This window comes from Hyla sarda, chromosome 13 (assembly GCF_029499605.1).
Source record: "Hyla sarda isolate aHylSar1 chromosome 13, aHylSar1.hap1, whole genome shotgun sequence".
In the NCBI taxonomy this organism is placed as follows: domain Eukaryota; kingdom Metazoa; phylum Chordata; class Amphibia; order Anura; family Hylidae; genus Hyla; species Hyla sarda.
The window spans coordinates 41607588-41621175 of record NC_079201.1 but is presented as its reverse complement, the minus strand read 5'-3'; the positions used below and the strand labels follow the sequence as shown (position 1 = coordinate 41621175).

The following is a 13588-nucleotide window of genomic DNA, read 5'->3' as shown; positions in this document are numbered from 1 at the left end:
TCGGCGATCGCCGCAAATCGCAAGGGAAATCGCCCTTGCGATCTGCGGCGATACCGGGCTGATCGGGTCTCTGGGACCCGACCGCCCGGTAATTTCGCATGATCCCGGCTGTCACAGACAGCCAGGACCATACTGAAGACTAGGAGAGAGGTGGCAAGCCTGCCACCTCCTCCTATACCCTGCGATCTGTCGGTTAGTTAACCGACCAATCGCAGGAGGGGGGGGCGGTTACTTCCTCCCTTCCTGCCCGGCCCCTGAAAGTCCGGAGAGGACGGGAGGAAGACCGGAGGATGCGACGGGGGAGTGCTGGGGACCGGCCCCGGTACTTACCTCGTCCCTGAAGACCCGGATCCCGGCGAGGAAGATGGCGGCGGCGGCGACAGGTGAGTAGATCTTCAGCCGCGGTCGGGCCCTTTACAGCAATGCACGTCGCCGTAAAGCGACATGCATTGCTGTATTGGGACCCTATATACTACAACTCCCAGCATGCCCAGACAGCCCTTGGCGTCTGGGCATGCTGGGAGTTGCAGTTTTGCAACATCTGGAGGTCCACAGTTTGGAGACCACTGTGCCCTTCCAGATGTTGCAAAACTACACATTCTCAGCATGCCCTTACTGTCCAGGCATGCTGGGAGTTGTAGTTCTGTAACATCTGGCCCTTCAGATGTTGCAGAACTACAACTCCCAGCATGCCTGGACAGTTTTGGCATACTGGGAGTTGTAGTTTTGCAACATCTGGAAGGGCACAGATTGGGAACCACTGTATTAGTGGTCTGCAAACTGTAGTCCTCCAGATGTTGCAAACTACAACTCCAAGCATGCTGGGAGTTGTAGTTCGGCAACATCTGGCTCTAAAGATGTTGCCGAACTACTACTCCCAGCATGCCTGAAAATGTTTGTTTGGGAGTTGTGGTTTTGCAACAACAGGAGGCACACTGGTTGGGAAACATTGTCTGTTTCCTAACTCAGTGTTTCCCAACCCGTGTGCCTCCAGCTGTTGCAAAACTATAACTACCAGCATGCACTGATAGACTGTGCATGCTGGGAGTTGTAGTTTTGCAACAGCTGGAGGTCCCCCCCCCTTGTGAATGTACAGGGTACATTCACATGGGCAGGGGGCTTACAGTGAGTATCAGGCTGCAAGTTTGCGATGCAGCAAATTTTGCGCGGCAGCTCAAACTCGCAGCGGGAAAATCGCTGTAACCCCCCCTGACCGTGTGACTGTACCCTAAAAACACTACACTACACTAACACAAAATAAAATAAAAAGTAAAAAAACACTACATATACACATACCCCTATACAACCCCCCTCCCCTCCCCAATAAAAATGAAAAACGTCTGGTACGCCACTGTTTTCAAAATGGAGCCTCCAGCTGTTGCAAAACAACAACTCCCAGTATTGCCGGACAGCCGTTGACTGTCCAAGCATGCTGGGAGTTTTGCAACAGCTGGAGGCACCCTGTTTGGGAATCACTGGCGTAGAATACCCCTATGTCCATCCCAATGCAAATCCCTAATTCAGGCCTCAAATGCGCATGGCGCTCTCACTTTGGAGCCCTGTCGTATTTCAAGGCAACAGTTTAGGGTCACATACGGGGTATCGCCGTACTCGGGAGAAATTGCCTTACAAATTTTGGGGGGCTTTTTCTCCTTTCACCCCTTATGAAAAGGTGAAATTGGGGTCTACACCAGCATGTTAGTGTAAAAAAAAAAATAAAATTTTTTACACTAACATGCTGGTGTTGCCCTATACTTTTCATTTTGACAAGAGGTAAAAGGGAAAAAAGACCCCCAAAATTTGTAATGCAACTTCTCCCGACTACGCAGATACCCCATATGTGGGCGCAAAGTGCTCTGGGGGCGCACAACAAGGCTCAGAAGGGAGAGTGCACCATGTACATTTGAGGTGATTTGCACAGGGGTGGCTGGTTGTTACAGCGGTTTTGACAAACGCAAAAAAAAAAAAAAAAACACATGTGACCCCATTTCGGAAACTACACCCCTCACGGAATGTAATGAGGGGTGCAGTGAGAATTTACACCCCACTGGTGTCTGACAGATCTTTGGAACAGTGGGCTGCGCAAATTAAAAATTTTGTACAGCCCACTGTTCCAAAGATCTGACAGACACCAGTGGGGGGTAAATGCTCACTGTACCCCTTGTTACGTTCCTCAAGGGGTCTAGTTTCCAATGTGGTATGCCATGTGGGTATTTTTTGTTGTCCTGGCACCATAGGGGCTTCCTAAATGCGACATGCCCCCGAGCAAAATTTGCTCTCAAAAAGCCAAATATGACTCCTTCTCTTCTGAGCATTGTAGTTCGCCCATAGTGCACTTCATGTCAACTTATGGGGTACCTCCATACTCAGAAGAGATGGGGTTACAAATTTTGGGGGCTATTTTCTGCTATTAACCCTTGCAAAAATGAGAAATTTGGGGGGAAGCACACATTTTATTGACATTTTTTAAAATTTGTTTTACATATGCAAAAGTCGTGAAACACCTGTGGGGTATTAAGGCTCACTTTATTCCTTGTTACGTTCCTCAAGGGGTCTAGTTTCCAAAATGGTATGCCATGTGGGTATTTTTTGCTGTCCTGGCACCATAGGGGCTTCCTATATGGGACATGCCCCCCAAAAACCATTTCAGAAAAACGTACGCTCCAAAATCCCCTTGTTGCTCCTTCCCTTCTGAGCCCTCTACTGCGCCCGCCGAACACTTTACACAGACATATGAGGTATGTGCTTAGTCGAGAGAAATTGGGCTACAAATAGAAGTATACATTTTCTCCTTTTACCCCTTGTAAAAATTCAAAAATTGGGTCTACAAGAACATGCGAGTGTAAAAAATGGAAATTGTGAATTTTCTCCTTCACTTTGCTGCTATTCCTGTGAAACACCTAAAGGGTTAAAATGCTGACTGAATGTCATTTTGAATATTTTGGGGGGTGCAGTTTTTATAATGGGGTCATTTGTGGGGTATTTCTAAGATGAAGACCCTTCAAATCCACTTCAAACCTGAACTGGTCCCGTAAAAATTGTGATTTTGGAAATTTTGTGAAAAATTGGAAAATTGCCGCTGAACTTTGAAGCCCTCTGGTGTCTTCCAAAAGTAAAAACTCGTCAATTTTATGATGCAGACATAAAGTAGACATATTTTATATGTGAATAAAATAAAATAATATTTGGAATATCCATTTTCATTACAAGCAGAGAGCTTCAAAGTTAGAAAAATGCAAAATTTTCAAGTTTTTCATCAAATTTTGGGATTTTTCACCAAGAAAGGATGCAAGTTACCAAAAAATTTTACTACTAAGTTAAAGTAGAATATGTCACGAAAAAACAATCTCGGAATCAGAATGATAACTAAAAGCATTCCAGAGTTATTAATGTTTAAAATGACAGTGGTCAGATGTGCAAAAAATGGCCGGGTCCTAAGGTGTAAAATGGCTGGGTCCTTAAGGGGTTAAGGTAAAAAAGGGCTGCGTCCTTAAGTGTTTAATAGAAATGACCGCCTTGTCACGAGCAGCATGCAAAGTGGCATCCTGGTTCCTGTAATGCAGCAACTTGAGGAGGAGCACCTGGCAGCAAGGGGCATGTGGGTACCATGTGCTCCACTGCATAAAAGATGGAAGAAGATGGCAGCCACATTTCAAAGTAGGGAGTAGGATTATTCACTTCAGAATTTTTAGAGACCCCAATTATTCCACCATAGTTTGTTCTTAGCATCATCCTCCTTAGATAGGAAAGGTGATAAGCTGATCATGGCAACAAACATCTTCGCATTGGGAGGGGGTGGGGATGGTGGTTGGAGACGTATATCTTGTCCTCCAACTTATTGACTCGCCACCATAGCAGAGAGCAAAGATCCAGTCTGTTACGGTCTGTAAATCCTGATGCATATGTGCAAATGCCTCTATGAGAAATCCCACCTAGGCATTCAGGAAAGTAATGAAAGGGTCACATTGGATGACCACTCTACACCCTGTTCCAAATTATTATGCAAATTATATTTGTGTCAAAAAGATTAAATATTTAGTTTTTTAGTTTAACTCATGGATGGCATGGTTTCTCGGAGCTCTTTTGATCACTGAAACAATCTCGGACACCTGTGATAATTAGACTGCCAGGTGAGCCCAATTTAACCCCTTAAGGACTCAGACAATTACATTTTTACGTTTTCATTTTTTCCTCCTCGCCTTCTAAAAATCATAACTCTTTTATATTTTCATCCACAGACTAGTATGAGGGCTTGTTTTTTGCGCGACCAGTTGTCCTTTGTAATGACATAACTCATAATATCATAAAATGTATGGCGCAACCAAAAATCACAATTTTTGTGGGGAAATTAAAAAGAAAAACGCAATTTTGCTAATTTTGGAAGGTTTCGTTTTCACGCCGTACAATTTACGGTAAAAATGATGTGTGTTCTTTATTCTGAGGGTCAATACGATTAAAATGATACCCATTATTACATACTTTTCTATTATTGTTGTGCTTAAAAAAAATCACAAACTTTTTAACCAGATTAGTATGTTTATAATCCCTTTATTTTGATGACCTCTAACTTTTTTATTTTTCCGTATAAGCGGCGGTATGGGGGCTCATTTTTTGCGCCATGATCTGTACTTTTTTTTGATACCACATTTGCATATAAAAAACTTTTAATACATTTTTTATAATTTTTTTTAATAAGATGTATAAAAAAAGTAGCAATTTTGGACTTTTTTTTTTTCCGTTCACGCCGTTCACCGTACGGGATCATTAACATTTTATTTTAATAGTTCGGACATTTACTCACGCGGCGATACCAAATATGTCTATTAAATTTATTTTTTACGCTTTTTGGGGGTAAAATAGGAAAAAACAGACTTTTTACTTTTTGATTGGGGGAGGGGATTTTTCAATTTTTTTTTTTACACTTGAATAGTCCCCATAGGGGACTATTCATAGCAATACCATGATTGCTAATACTGATCTGTTCTATGTATAGGACATAGAACAGATCAGTGTTATCGGTCATCTTCTGCTCTGGTCTGCTCGATCTCAGACCAGAGCAGAAGACGCCGGGAGCCGGAAGGAGGAAGGTGAGAGGACCTCCGTCCGGCGTTCTGAATGATGGGATCCCCGCAGCAGCGCTGCGGGCGATCCGATCATTCATTCAAATCGCGCACTGCCGCAGATGCCGGGATCTGTATTGATCCCGGCACCTGAGGGGTTAATGGCGGACGCCCGTGAGATCGCGGGCGTCGGCCATTGCCGGCGGATCCCTGGCTGCGATCAGCAGCCGGGATCAGCCGCGCATGACACTGGCATCGCTCCGATGCCCGCGATTATGCACAGGACGTAAATGTACGTCCTGGTGCGTTAAGTACCACCGCACCAGGACGTACATTTAGGGAAACCTGCTAAAAGTGGGTGTTCCACATTATTAGGCAGAGCACCATTTTCAAGCAATATGGGGAAGAAAAAGGATTTCTCTGCTGCCGAAAAGAGTGAAATTGTTCAATGCCTTGGACATTAGATATTTCACGAAAACTTAAGCGTGATTGTACTTCTAAGAGATTTGGGGCTGATTCAGAGCACAGACGGTAGATTTCTGCCAGATCCATGCATTTTATCAAGAGAGCAGCTGCATAAATAGTATTACATAGCAGCAAACAGATATTTGAAGCTGCTGGTGCCTCTGGACTCCCACATACATCAAGGTGTAGAGTCCTCCAGAGTCTCACAAGCAGAAACGGCTGCATTGGGCAGAAAAATACATGAAGACTAATTTTCAAACAGAGTGCCGTGCAACCCTGGATGGTCCAGATGGATGGAGCAGTGGATGGTTGGTGGACTGCCACCCTGTTCCAACAAGGCTGCAACATCAGCAAGTCGGTGGTGGAGTCATGTTTTGGGCCGGAATCATAGGAAGATTGCTGGTTGGCCCCTTTAGGGTCCCCGAAGGTGTAAATATGACCTCTGCAAAGTATGTGGAGTTTCTGACTGACCACTTTCTTCCCTGATACAGAAGGAAGAACTATGCTTTCCGTAATAAAATCATCTTCATGCATGACAATGCACCATCTCATGCTGCAAAGAATACCTATGCATCAATGGCTGCTATGGGGATAAAAGGAAATAAAGTCACGGTGTGGCCTCCATCCTCCCCTGACCTCAATTCTATTGAGAACCTTTTGGAGCATCCTCAAGCAAAAGATCTATGAGGGTGGGAGGCAGTTTACATCCAAACAGCAGCTCTGGGAGGCTATGCTGACATCTTGCAAACAAATTCAAGCAGAAACTTTCCAAAAACTCAAAAGTTCAATGGATGCAAGACTCGTAAGACTGCTATCCAATAAAAATTTTAAAATGTTAAAAGTTTGATTTCAGTAAATATGCTGCAAACGCAATAAATGACAATGTTCAGTTCTTTACAGCCTAAGTGTTTTGAAACTTACTTTGTGTAATCATTTGGAACAGTGCATTGTAAGTTTATGTTTAACCCCTTAAAGGATTAGTCCAATGGTGAAAAATTCTATACAGTTAGCAACAGTTTAAAAAGTTATATAACTTTGTAATATACTCACATAACCCATCTGTAACGGAAATTACCTTTTTCAGTGATTTCTGTCTAGACAGGAAGCGCTGCATAATCCAGCATCTCGACCTACACTTCTTCTACAGCCTGTGGTCAGCTCGTCATTCCTTTCCTCATAGTTCTCAATATGTGAGTGCTCTTCAATCACAGCACTCACACATTGAACCAATCACAGCAGTCCTGCTTGATCCTGGTCACGTGAGTGCCGTGCTGTAAGCCAGGAGAAGTGTGAGGGGGAGAATGAGGACGTACACAGCCCCTCCCCTCCCAGCTCTGTCTACATAGGACCTAACCTATCATGGGGAGGTTTCAAGTTTGCATGGGGGAGGGGAGGGAGGACGTGTGTGAGGAGACATATTACACAGGCTGGGGATGTATAGACTGCAGGGGAATAAATCTCATACTGGGGATGATTTATATGTCTGAGGGGGGGGGGGGGGGATCTCCTGAATGACATGCTGGGAGTTGTAGTCCCTGTTATGTGTGTGTATGTTAGTGTTTCCAAACCAGTGTGCCTTCAGCTGTTGCAAAACTACAACTCCCAGCATGCCCTGGTTGGGAAACACTGGCATACACACACATAACAGGGACTACAACTCCCAGCATGTCATTCAGGAGTCCCCCCCTCACACATAGAAATCATCCCCAGTATGATATTTATTCCCTGTAGTCTATACACCTCCAGCCCCTGCAGTGTAATATGTCTCCTCACATATAGAAATCATCCCCAGCCCCTGCAGTGTAATATGTCTCCTCACACATCTCCTGCTCAGTGCTTTCCCTGTGCAAACTTGAAACCTCTCCATGATAAGTTAGGTCCTTTGTAAACAGAGCAGGGGGGGGGGGGGGGGGTGGGAGGAGCTGTAAGCAATAAGAAGGGCAGAGATTTAGCACAGTAGGGCGTGGTATGGGCAGGATTTGGGGGCGTACATTATGTCACAGACTTGAGAGGAAGTAATTTTTTTCAGAGTGAAGAGGATGATGGGAGCTCAGGCTCCATAACCAGGAAGTGCTGCTATTTTCACAGTGGCATAGCATACAAACGGGATGGGGCAGACATATAATGAAAAGTGCGGTGGCATCATGGAGTCAAGGTCTAACCTGTGGCAGGTACTTATTTTCAGATTTTTCACTATTGGATATCTCCTTTAAGGACTCAGGGTTTTTCAGTTTTGCACTTTCGTTTTTTCCTCCTTACCTTTTAAAAATCATAACCCTTTCAATTTTCCACCTAAAAATCCATATTATGGCTTATTTTTTGCGTCACCAATTCTACTTTGCAGTGACATTAGTCATTTTGCCCAAAAATGAAAAAAAAAATCATTGTGCGACAAAATCGAAGAAAAAACGCCATTTTGTAACTTTTGGGGGCTTCGGTTTCTACGCAGTGCATATTTTGGTAAAAATTACACCTTCTCTTTATTCTGTAGGTCCATATGGTTAAAATGATACCCTACTTATATAGGTTGGATATTGTCGTACTTCTGGAAAAAATCATAACTACATGCAGGAAAATGTATACGTTTAAAAATGTCATCTTCTGACCCCTATAACTTTTTTTTTTTTCCACGTACAGGGCGGTATGAGGACTCACTTTTTGCGCCGTGATCTGAAGTTTTTATTGGTACGATTTTTGTTTTGATCTGACTTTTTGATCACTTTTTATTCATTTTTTAATGGTATAAAAAGTGACCAAAAATAAGCTTTTTTGGACTTAAGAATTTTTTTGCGCTATTAGGAGGTTTAATTGTACTCTTAATAGTTGATAACATGAGAATTATGCTGACTGTTATTTACATCAATTATTTAGGTAAATGAGAAAAATATAATTTGGAACCGGGTAAAGATCAGCAGCATCTGGCACTGCAGGTCCTACACTAGCAGGATCTAGGGCTGCTATAGCAGGACCTGAGGCTGTAACAGGCTTAGAAGAGCTGATGTCTGCAGGGTCCCCATACAGCACAGACTCACTAGAGAAGCAGTCCACAGCAGCCAGCTGGTTAGCAGAGGCTGTAGACGAGTCTAGGTCCCTAGCCTCTTCTCCCCTTGCAAAACTTGCCAGGTGCGCTGCAGTGCTAGCAGCCACATGGCGTCATCTTGGGGGTCACGGCCCCATGGTCCAGCCCCTCTCGCTGTCACCTTCCATTACCCCCGACATCAGAACAGAACAGCAGAGTCTCATCACATCTGTGAAGCAGATAGGGGCAAGGGAGGAGGTAATTATAGCACCCAAAATTAGCTGTAACTCACAGTAGCACGCTTGTTCACATGCCCGGTTAGGCTCCCCCACCGCAGGTAATCAATACCTGACCAGCAGTGTGGTGCCTCTGCTAGATTTAACCTGTTTACAGGGCCAGAAGCAGATGGCACTGTTCACTGTGTAGTGGCCATACTGAGTTGCTGCTGCTCAACATCTAGTACAGTGAACAGGAGTTAAGCAGCAGTAACCCACACTGCCACTACACAGTGAACATAGCCATCTGCTCCTTGTCCTGTTCACAATGTATATGCATATATATGATATATATATATATATATGCAGATGATAATTAATATAAATTCATAATTCTCCTCGTGCATAGCCATTTTGACACAGAAAGAAAGTCGTTATGGTTGATGGACCCAAAAGTAGGAACATGTCCTCGAGGACAATGTACGTTTTGCACATATGTCAATAGACCCAAAAAAATTGTAAACTCGGGAAATCAGAGGGTATACAAACTATATGATTTTGGCAACTGCAAAAGCAAGGGCACTATGTGGCTACATGCACATGTTCTAAAATCTATGTCTACAAGACAATTTAATAGTTCCGACAAAGGATTTCAAAACATCTTAGCTGGGTCATAACCTGTGTTGATATCCCCATTGTGAGGCATATCAGAGAGGTCCATGGTGGTGTTCCTAAAAATCTACACTTCTGGGCTTTACACCAACTTAAACTTGGTCCGCAGGGGGTAACCTATGTAGTAGACTTTCCGACTAGTCATTGAACCCTAGAGATCTTAATGAAGGTTTCACTTATACAGCTTTCTTATGATACCCGGCCATAACAAAATTTATTTTCCAATGTATAGACTTTTGATTTGATTGTTAATACTATTGGAAGAGTTCTAAATAGTGAGTGCCATTTTACATTTCATAGCTTATGACTATTATTGTGAGGATTAATATACTTCATTGAAGCTAGATTGACAGCTTCAGAGATGATTTTGATCCCTTATGCTGATCAGGTAGTGGGCAGTGTGCTTCTTTATTAATGTGTCCATAATTTTCAATGTTGCTACCAGTAATGACACAACTTAGGTACAATATATTATTAATACTGTAATGATTTATTAATGCAGGGAATTTTATAACATAACTAACCTGGTTGTTAGCAGTTGCCATCTAATACACCTTATTATGAGAATGATATGAACTGTACATTTTAATTTTTTTTTTAAGTTTAATTTATAGCCCTGATATTCACCTAATTGGTTATATAGTCCACACTTTTTTTTTAAGTAGTACTTCCTTTCTTTCAGTATTTCAATATAGGTGTGTCACTGGTATTAGTGTGGCAAGGAGAGGGTTAACTTCATCAATAGACTTAAATGTGTAAAGCTGTTGTTTACACATTTAGACTCCGGGATTGGCCTCGATTGCGGGGAAGGGATTGGCCACAGATGCAACTATGGATTATGACAATTTAGAATTGGATTGGCTAATCCTAAATAGATTATGATCATACCTAGAAGAAGGTGAACAATTACCTATAAGTTGTTTTTTTATTGGTAGCATTGAGTTTTTTAGTTGGAGGACGTTATTTGGGAATACACCAACCACAATGTGCTTGGTTACCGTATACCTGGTCAGCTATCGGCAGCACTAAATGATGACATCTCTATCAGAACAGATAAATAGGAATGCTGGGTGATGGCACTCATTGCCATCAGTGTGTCTCCTTTTAAAAAGCCACACTTTAGTGGCAAAATAGGTAGGAGCCAGGCAGTGTTTGATTTTAGCAGCAGTCAGGGTGCAGTAAGCGAGTGCCTGCAGCCACAGTAGTGACGCACAGCCTGTGGTGCACAACAGGCCTGTGGAATATAAAATACACTGTGATACCTTTTTGATGCTACTCATATATACCCTCTGCATATGGAACTATCAATACATACAACAGTCATTACTATACAGTGGGGCAAAAAAGGATTTAGTAAGCCACCAATTTGGCAAGTTCTCCCGCTTAAAACGATGAGAGAGGCCTGTAATTTTCATCATAGGTATACCTCAACTATGAGAGACCTAATGAAAAGAAAAAGAAATCCATAAAATCACATTGTATGATTTTTTAAGAATTTATTTGCAAATTATGGTGGAAAAAAAGTGTTAGGATTCGGCTGGCTGGATGTGGATCCTCTGTGTCAGCGAGGGATTGACGTGGACCGTACCGGTGGATCGGGTCTAAGCTGCTACTGGTATTCACCAGAGCAACCAGGTCGTATCCACCGGTAACGGCTCAACCTCGCTGACTGTTGAAAAGACGTGGGACAGAAGGACTAGACAGAGGCGAGGTCAGACGTAGCAGAAGGTCAGGGCAAGGTGGCAAGGTTCGTAGTCAATGGTAACGGCAGAAGGTCTGGAAACACTGGTAAGGCAATCACAGGAAACTCCTTCACTAGGCACAAGGACAACAAGATCCGGCAATGCTGGGAAGGGGAAGTGAGGTTATAAAGGCGTGGAGCAGGTGGGAGCTAATGACACTGATTGGGCCAGGCACCAATCATTGGTGCACTGGCCCTTTAAATATTAGAGAGCTGGCACGCGCGCTCCCTAGGGAGCATAGCCACGCGCGCCAGGACGTGACAGCCGGGGACCGGAACAGGTAAGTGGATTGGGATGCAATCCGCGATTGGGATGCGATCCCCAGTTGCGACAATTTTGCGACAATTATAGTAAAGAAAACCTGACTAAACCCGTTGATAAATGTCCATAATAGAGAGGGCCGCCCGGTGGTAATAATGGTAGATTTTAACTATCCAGATATAGATTGGGGTCCGGGGTTGGCTAAAACTACAAAGGGGCGACAATTCCTAAATTTATTGCAGGATAATTTTATGGGCCAGTTTGTGGAGGACCCAAGAAGAAGTGATGCCTTGTTGGATCTGATCATTTCCAACAACGCAGAGCTGGTTGGTAATGTAACTGTGCGGGAAAACCTTGGTTATAGTGACCACAATATAGTTACTTTTGACTTAAAATGTAGAAAACAAAGACAGGCAGGGAAGGCAAAAACATATAACTTTAAAAAGGCAAACTTCCATGGGCTGAGAGCTGCACTACAGGACATAGACTGGGGGGAGGTGTTGTCAAACACTGATACAGAAGGTAAATGGAACATCTTTAAATCAACTCTAAATAACTATACAGCTAAATATATACCAAAGGGGAACAAATATAAATGATTAAAACTAAATCCTACATGGCTGACAAATGATGTTAAAAGAGCAATAAACAACAAAAAAAAGCTTTAAAAAAATACAAATCTGATGGGTCAGCTATAACATTTAAACAGTACAAGGAGCTTAATAAAATCTGTAAAAATGTAATAAAAACATTCAAAATGAGAGACAGGTGGCCAAAGAAAGCAAAACTAATCCTAAATATTTATTTTTTTAGATATATAAATGCAAAAAAAAACAAGGACAGAGCATGTAGGACCCCCTTAATGATAATGGAGAGGTTGTCACAGGCGATAAAGAGAAAGCAGAGCTACTGAATGGGTTCTTTAGTTCTGTATATACTAAGGAAGAAGGAGCTGACATTGGACAGGTCAGTGCTGGTAACACATCATGTAATATACTGAACTGACTTAATGTAGAAATGGTACAAAGTAAGTTAAGTAATATAAATGTAAGCAAATCTCCAGGGCCAGATGGATTGCACCCAAGAGTTCTTAGAGAGGTAAGTTCAGTAATATCTGTACCCCTGTTCATGATATTTAGAGATTCACTGGTGTCTGGTATTGTGCCAAGGGACTGGCGCAAGGCGAATGTGGTGCCAATCTTCAAAAAGGGATCTAGGTCTTCCCCAGGAAACTATAGACCGGTAAGTTTTTAACGTGCATTGTGGGTAAATTGTTTGAAGGATTTATAAGGGATTACATACAGGAATACATAGGGGATAATTGTATTATAAGTGATAGCCAGCATGGGCTTACTAAGGATAGAAGTTGTCAAACCAATCTAATTTGCTTTTATGAAGATGTGAGTAGAAGCCTTGACGGAGGAATGGCTGTGGATATAGTGTTTCTGGATTTTGCTAAAGCGTTTGATACTGTCCCTCATAGACGTCTGACAGGTAAGTTAAGTTCTTTGGGTTTGGAAACTTTAGTTTGTAACTGGATTAAACACTGGCTCATGGATCGTATCCAGAGAGTGCTGGTCAATGATTCGTACTCTGATTGGTCCCCGGTTATTAGTGGTTTACCCCAAGGTTCAGTACTGGGCCCGCTGTTGTTTAATTTATTTATCAATGATATAGAGGATGGCATTAACAGCTCTGTTTCTATCTTTGCAGATGACACCAAGCTTTGTAGCACGGTACAATCTATAGAGGATGTGTATAGGTTACAAAATGACTTAGATAGACTAAGTGTCTGGGCATCCACTTGGCAAATGAGGTTCAATGTGGATAAATGTAAAGTTATGCATCTGGGTACTAATAACCTGCATGCGTCGTATGTCTTGGGGGGGATTAAATTGGCCTCACCTGGAATATGCTGTTCAGTTTTGGGCACCAGCCCATAAAAGGGACACTGTGGAGCTGGAAAGGGTGCAGAGACGCGCGACTAAACTAATATGGAGCATGGAACATCTTAGTTATGAGGAGCGATTAAAGGAGTTACAATTGTTTAGTCTTGAGAAGAGACGTTTCAGGGGGGATATGATAAATGTATATAAGTATATTAATGGCCCATACAAAAAATATGGAGAAAAACTGTTCCAGGTTAACCCCCCC

The 13588-nt window shown here is 42.7% G+C and overlaps 1 protein-coding gene across 6 annotated transcripts in view; it reads left to right on the top strand.

Annotated features, from left to right (window-relative positions):
• The window catches only part of SLC25A19 (solute carrier family 25 member 19), a 203849-nt gene that overhangs the window by 58236 nt on the left and 132025 nt on the right, over positions 1-13588 (top strand). The window contains exon 2 of one of the 6 annotated variants that reach the window (XM_056550271.1): positions 12248-12400. The exons of 4 other annotated variants lie outside the window; for them this stretch is intronic. In XM_056550271.1, coding sequence (XP_056406246.1) covers positions 12348-12400 — 53 coding nt within the window. In that variant the 5' untranslated portion in view covers positions 12248-12347. Of the gene's footprint in view, positions 1-7561; positions 7697-12247; positions 12401-13588 lie in introns of those variants that run through there. One more of the 6 variants, XM_056550272.1, reaches the window with a different exon arrangement.